Raw genomic sequence first — 7,725 nt, forward strand, 5'->3', positions numbered from 1 at the left:
ATAGGCCCATTTTTACTTCTAACCGTGGGTGTTTTTTGTTATTAGGTTTATACTAACTTGATTGAATTTGGTGTCAAAAACATTTATATATGTAGTATTACTTTTTATTATAATACGAGTAAGCTACCATTTCTACCCACAAAAGTTGAAAACACTGATCTATTCGGCAAAGAAGAAAATTACCATTTGTATCCATAAAGCATGAACTTTTGCTAATAAAACTATCCAAATCCAAAAATATTATTTAAAATTCCCAAATTACCCTCTAATATAACTCATCTCTAACTTCTCCTTTTACTCCACACTACCACTTTTCTAATCCCAAATCCTACCACCATCCAAACTCTTCCTCACCACTGCTCTCATTCCCAACTACCAACATCACTCAAAATGCCTTCTGTACCTTCGACGAATGTTCCAGAAATAATGATGCTAACCCGCCGCCTCTAGTCTTCCTCGCTCCGTATCTCCCTACATTTCTTGTCGGAAATTCGATTATCCCACCGTGTGAAACTCCTCCAGTGATGCCTATGACCAGCTCTTTTATAGCACGCCTCAGCTTGGGCCAACTTACGCCGAGAATTCCGAGTTCGAAGGAGGACCGAGGCCGTCCAAGAAGCAATTGAACAAGTTCTAAAAATTCTCGGATCTTTTGAGTTGGTGGTTGCAGAGTGGGAAATTTAGGGAATAGCGAAGTAGTGCGATAGGGTAAGAAACTAACGGCAATAGTGAAAGCTAGGGTTTTAGATTTGGGAATGGAGAAGAAGGAATTAGACACCACCAACAATGCTATGCTGTTCTTCACCCACTCAAACTTCCTCTATCTCGCTCTACTGATCCAATTTTACATTTTTATTGATCGATTTACTTTAATTTGCATTCCTGATTGAATTCCTAATTTTTATGATGCAGCACAAATTCGTACTATGCTACACTTGTAGAATACATGAAGTTCAAAATCACAAAGGCTTGCCTCCAGAGATGGCAGCGGCTGTTGAGGTTAGACTGCAACGACGGCGAAGCTGCACCTCTCCGCCGCAGCGTCATTTTAAGCTATCCGGTCTAGGAAGCTTGCGAATTTTGGATGACAGCGATGATTGTGGTAGTTGGGGATGAGAGTGGTGATGAAAAAAAATTTGAATGGTGGGATTTGAGATTAGAAAAGTAGTGATAAAAATAAGGGTAATTTAAGATTTTTAAATAATTTTTTAGTGTTTGAATAATTTTATTATGCAGAACCCATATTTTATGGGCACAAATAGTAATTTTTTTCTTCTATAGATAGATATGTCAGCGCTTTTAATTTTAGTAGATAAAAATGATAATTTGTCCGATTTTGGTGCTTTTAAATTTGTTTCAATTAGATTTTTTTTTCATAGCGTGACATCAAATTTAGAATTTTACTATTAAATATAATTAAAACTGTAAAAGATTTTAATCTATTTTTTTATATTAATATTTTTTTTTATCTATTTTCAGTTCATTTTTTTTGTTATCTTTTTTTTTTTGTCTTACAAACATATATATTTTTTAAAACATATATATTTTTAAAGCTGCTATGTCTAAGTCTAATCATCACCGAATTATATTATCTACTATTTGACAAATTTAACAAATATGTTATCCAGTTTTCTAGTAATATTCCTTCATTATTGAGTTTATTTGAATATTTTGTTTTTCTGGTCTATCTTTCTGCAAAAAGAAAAAGATATTATTACTGATTATGTAAAAAATTAGAAAAAACCAAGAGAAAAAAGATAAGAGAAATAATTTTGAAAAAAAAAAAGCATTTCTTTCTTCATCTTTATAAAGATACGTTCAGGCGGTTAAACTAAAATTATTCCTAAGTGGATTAGTATTTAGAGATTAGTTAGACTAGATTGAAAGTTACTAGTTTCTGAACTTGGTAAAAAGTTTAGAAATATTTGGTGGATTAAATTGTTGTTCATAAATATTGGTAATTATAATTTTGCTAAAATTATTATAAAATTTTATTATTGTTGTAGTGAAAATTTAATATATATATATAGATCAATGACAGAATTTAGTGTAGACAATAGAACGTCATAACCTCCCAAAATTTTTATTAAACTTTTAGTAATAAAATTATATAAAATATGATTAGAATAGAGCGCATCCAACCCATAAGACCGTGATGACGGTGATGTATAATTTTCTTCAATTCCCACTTTACTAACACGTTCAATCTTTGATTAATTTCTCACACACAACACCCAACAACCACCTCCTAATCAACACACATTCAAATGTTCAATGCAAATAAAGATTTTTAAACTTTTACATAGAAATACATAAATTGTTAGTTAAAATTAATTATCTATAGATATTTTTTGCTTTGAAAATATGAGAATTTGAGAGATGTAATTAATTTTTGTCACGATTTTATGTGCTCTCCTAATAAATATTTTTATATTTTAATATTAATATTAAAAGAAAAAGGAATTTTTGCATGAAGCGTATGTGTGACCGTGTGGGTCAAACCTTACAATCCAAGGAAAATCTTCATCTTCCCCAGTCCGGTCAGCAAGGGCTGCCCTTACTTGCCTCCAAATGCTGATTCCCCCGTGACCGAAAGAGCTCCATTGCCCGTTGTTGACTCTCATTTCATTCTTCACTAAACAAATGAATTAAATATACCAAAGTACCAAAAACCATACAATTACAAAGCACTGAATTTGATTTCACATTCATCAACCAACAAATAAAATAAACAAAAAAACAAACATCATGCAACCTCTTTTTGTTACAATTATTATATTGCAACCATCAACAATTCACAGACACTCTTACCAAAAGAACGAAAAGGAAGCATCCTATTCTAATAAGCTCCATTCTTCTACACTGCTACATGCTCCAAATGCCTTCATGTTCTTGAGTTTTGTGCCTCCCTCTGCAGATTCAATCTGATTCTATTCTGCTCAATAAAGAAAAGAATTGATTAACAGTTTAGTTACATAGATGACAGAGAAGAAAACATATTCTTTTTGTGGCTTCCTATTGCTTTCTCTCTTCGTCCTTCTTTCAGGTACCAACATCCTTTTATTTTGTTCAGAATAATTCAATCTTTGATTAGTTTTCATTATTGAATTCCGTGCGACACTTATTCCGAGGTAGTTAATTATGATTGTTTGTTTGTTTGTTCAGTTGAAGTTATTGTTGGTGAGGATTCTTTGGAAACTGATAAACAAGTTCTTTTGGAGTTGAAAGCATATCTTGATAGCAAAACACTTGAAGACCATGGAAATTATGTGTATTGGAACAGAAGCACTAGTCCATGTGAATGGCCAGGAATATGGTGCACCCACATCAATGGAACCACCAATAGGGTGGTTGGAATAGACCTCTCGGGCAGCGAAATCACCGGCGAGATTTTCAACAACTTCTCAATGCTAACTGAGCTGACACACCTTGATCTGTCTCAGAACACACTCTTCGGTGACATTCCTGAAGATCTAAGGCATTGCCAGAAGCTCATTCATCTCAACATCTCACATAACATTCTTGCTGGTGAGTTGAACTTGACAGGTTTCAGAACATTGAAGACTCTGGACTTGTCTGTGAATAGGCTTCATGGCGAGATTGGCGTGAATCTTTTCGCCGGCGCCTGCAATGCCTTGGTTACTCTCAATGTCTCAGGGAATAACTTGACTGGTGGAATTGGTGGCTGGCTTGATCAGTGTCCTATGCTGCAGAACTTGGATTTGAGCACAAACAATCTGAGTGGAGGATTAGGGAACGGTTTCGCCAGGCTGAAGGAGTTTTCGGTTGCAGAAAATCATCTCAGTGGGAATGTTTTATCAGAGGCATTTCCCCTGGATTGTAGCCTTGTGGAACTAGACCTTTCGCTGAATGGTTTCGTTGGCGAGGCGCCAAAGGGTGTTGCAAACTGCAAGAATCTAACAATTCTGAATCTTTCCAGCAACAATTTCTCTGGTGGAATCCCAATTGAGATAGGATCAATCTCAGGCCTAAAAGGATTGTACTTGGGGAACAATAGCTTCTCAAGAGATATACCTCAGAATCTTTTGAATCTTGCCAATTTGGTTCTTTTGGATTTGAGCAGAAACAATTTTGGTGGGGAAGTTCAAGAAATTTTTGGGGAATTTAAGCAACTGAGCTTTCTTGTGTTGCACTCAAATCACTACACTGGAGGATTGATTTCCTCAGGGATCCTTAAACTGCCAAAAGTTTCGCAATTAGATCTAAGCTTCAACAACTTTTCAGGTCCATTGCCTGTTGAGATCACTCAGATGGCAAGCCTTCAGTTCTTGATGTTGTCCTACAACCAGTTCAGCGGTCCAATTCCGGCCGAATTTGGAAACATGGCTCACCTTCAAGCACTAGACCTTGCCTACAACAATCTGAATGGTTCAATCCCACCAAGCCTTGGCAAAATGAGTTCCCTCTTATGGCTAATGCTGGCGGACAATTCGCTAAGCGGCGAAATCCCACCGGAGTTGGGAAACTGCACAAGCTTGTTATGGTTGAACCTTGCAAACAACAAGCTGAGTGGGAATTTGCCTCCTGAGTTGTCCAAGATTGGAAGGAATGCAATGACAACATTCGAATTGAATCGAAAAAGTGAGCAAATCCTTTCTGGCTCAAGTGAGTGCCTTGCAATGAGAAGATGGATGCCGGCAGATTATCCTCCATTCAGCTTTGTGTATAGTATCTTGACAAGGAAGAATTGTAGGGGACTCTGGTACAAACTCCTCACAGGAAATGGCATTTTCCCATTTTGCCCCCCAGGCGCCTCGCTTAGCAAGCCTCAGATATCAGGCTATGTTCAGCTGAGTGGGAACAATCTTTATGGAGAGATTCCTTCAGTGATTGGAACAATGGTGAATTTCAGCATGCTGCATTTGGGATTCAACAATTTCTCTGGAAAGTTCCCTGCTGCAATGGGTACTATGTCACTTGTGGTTTTAAACATCACCATGAACAAATTCTCAGGTGAAATTCCAAGTGAAGTTGGAAACATGAGATGCCTTCAGAATCTTGATTTTTCTTCCAACAATTTCTCAGGGCAATTTCCAACAAGTCTGAACAGTTTAACTGAGCTTAACAAGTTCAATATATCATTCAATCCCTTAATAACTGGTGTAGTTCCATCAACTGGACAATTTGTTACATTTGACATGAATTCATATCTAGGTGACCCTCTATTAGTCCTTCCAAACTTCATTTACAACATCACAGGTGATAAGAACACAACCTTGCACAAATACCATAAGAAGGAATCAAAGTTGTCTGTGTTCTTGGGTTTTGCAGCTATAACACTGGCTTTCATGGTGTTTGGTCTTCTTACAATTATAGTCTGCGCATTGAGGAAAAGTCCCTTGGAAGATCCTGGATACCTCTTGAGGGAAGCTAAACAATCTCATGATTCAAGCAGCTCTGCATCCTCACCATGGTTATCAGACACAGTTAAGGTAATCCGGTTAAACAAGACGGCTTTTACACACGACGATATCTTGAAGGCCACTGGAAACTTCTCAGAGGACAGGATCATAGGAAAAGGAGGATTCGGAACGGTTTACAAGGGAGTTTTTCAAGATGGAAGAATTGTTGCAGTGAAGAAGCTTCAAAGAGAAGGAATCGAAGGCGAAAAGGAGTTTAGAGCAGAAATGGAGGTTCTGAGTGGTCATGGATTTGGTTGGCCTCATCCAAACCTTGTCACGCTCTATGGATGGTGCTTAAATGGTTCAGAAAAGATACTAGTTTATGAGTACATAGAAGGTGGAACATTGGAGGATCTAATCACTGATAGAACAAGTTTTACATGGAGAAGAAGATTAGAAGTTGCAATTGATGTTGCAAAAGCACTAGTCTATTTGCACCATGAATGTTATCCGCCAATTGTTCATAGAGATGTTAAAGCTAGCAATGTGTTATTGGAAAAAGATGGAAAAGCAAAAGTCACAGATTTTGGATTAGCAAGAGTTGTTGATGTTGGAGATAGCCATGTTAGTACAATGGTGGCTGGAACAGTTGGTTATGTTGCACCAGAATATGGACAAACATGGCAGGCTACAACAAAAGGTGATGTGTATAGTTTTGGAGTGCTGGCTATGGAGTTGGCCACAGGGAGAAGAGCAGTGGATGGAGGTGAAGAGAGCTTGGTGGAGTGGGCGTGGCGTGTTGTCGGACGCGGACGGCTTGGCCGGGCCCTACCGGTTTCAGTGATGGGGTCAGGGCTTGTTGGTGGTGCAGAAGAGATGAGTGAAGTGCTTAGAATTGGTGTGAAGTGCACTGCTGAGGCACCATATGTTAGGCCTAATATGAAGGAGGTTCTTGATATGTTGATTGGGATATACTACTCCAAAGGTTATCCTTCAAGCCATGGAATCATTGTTTAGTCTCTCTCATTTTTGTAGTTAAAAAAATGTGCATAGTGTTCTGTTAAGATGTAGTATAGTCTTAGATATAAAATGTTTCATGCAGAAAATTTCATTCATTGTCTTAACATTGTTCTGAGAATTAAGAGATGTCTTTTGTTTCTTATTTCAATTGTTACCTAGAGAAATCAATAGTGTACAGTACAGGTTATGCTAATTCATTTGCTTGATAACATTTTATCATGCAAAATTGTTTGGTATCACTGTATCACAGTGATTCTAATGTTGAATAAACCTAACTACCAAAACATGCTGGTTTATTGATCTTAGTGTCTTATGTAGTATTTTCCTTCACATCCTTTTCAATATACTTTTTCTTTGTATCTTTTCATTCACCAAGTTGTTGATACAGACAATATTTTTGTCATTATTGCAACATTTGTTGCACTAATGAATCTTAGTGGTATCAGTCATTACATGTTAATGCCAGAGTATGTGAAAGATAACTGGAATAAAATTATAAAAGGCACCAGAAATTCTTTAACGAGGTCCATATATATGTTATTGTTAACTTCCTCCATTCAAATCCAATTCCATTCATTTCATCAAATGCATCCTTTACAGTTTGAAAGATTCTTTACTATTTTTATAGTATTAGTAATTAAATTTGGAAAATATTAGAGAGCAACATTTTTAGTAAAAAGATAAAAAAAAAAAATAGTTAATATTGACTCAAATACAAAATAAAAATGTTAATTGTATGATATTTCTGATTAAATTTATAAAAGTGTGACCTGGTCCTATATATCCGCGTCTTGAGGCTTATTTCAAAAGAAAAATAGCAATCAATTATACTCTGCAGACAAATGTCAATTTTTTTTGCTATTACTATTTCCCATACAATCATAACAAAATAAAATAAAAATAAAAATGAATGACTATAATAGGCCTATATTAGATATATACAAAATTTTAACCACTAAATTAATTATTAGTATAAAATATATGTTAAAATATTAAATATATATTAAAGTAAACTAAATAATATATATACTAACACATAAATATAGTATCAACTGATTTTGTTTATGTATGTAATATTTTTGAATAGACAGTGTCTGCTATTATTTATTAAAGATTAGTTAAAGAGAGTTTGTATATAGAAAAGAGTTTCGAAAATATTTCAATAAAAGAATAATATTTACAAATTTTTTTAATCTAAAACTAAAGTACTTAATTATTATAGGATAAAATATATTTTGTGTCCTAATATTTGTGACTTTTTTAAAAAATATTCCTAATATTTAATTTTATTCAATTTTATTCTTAATATTTTTAATTCATTTAATTTTTTTCTAATATTTTT

The 7,725-nt window shown here is 35.1% G+C and overlaps 1 protein-coding gene across 1 annotated transcript; it reads left to right on the forward strand.

The window, feature by feature from the left end:
- Window positions 2,599-6,679, forward strand: LOC107634229 (probable LRR receptor-like serine/threonine-protein kinase At1g74360). The gene is made up of 2 exons (XM_016337792.2): window positions 2,599-3,046; window positions 3,166-6,679. The coding sequence occupies exons 1-2, from the start codon at window positions 2,980-2,982 to the stop codon at window positions 6,378-6,380; spliced, it is 3,282 nt and encodes a 1,093-aa protein (XP_016193278.1). The 5' UTR covers window positions 2,599-2,979; the 3' UTR covers window positions 6,381-6,679.

The sequence above is a fragment of the Arachis ipaensis genome, chromosome B01, assembly GCF_000816755.2.
Source record: "Arachis ipaensis cultivar K30076 chromosome B01, Araip1.1, whole genome shotgun sequence".
In the NCBI taxonomy this organism is placed as follows: domain Eukaryota; kingdom Viridiplantae; phylum Streptophyta; class Magnoliopsida; order Fabales; family Fabaceae; genus Arachis; species Arachis ipaensis.

Coding starts and splice junctions, on each gene's coding strand:
- LOC107634229 (XM_016337792.2), top strand. CDS start 2,980: ATGACAGAGAAGAAAACATATTCTTTTTGTGGCTTCCTATTGCTTTCT. Junction 3,047..3,165: donor TCTCTTCGTCCTTCTTTCAG/GTACCAACATCC, acceptor TTGTTTGTTCAG/TTGAAGTTATTGTTGGTGAG.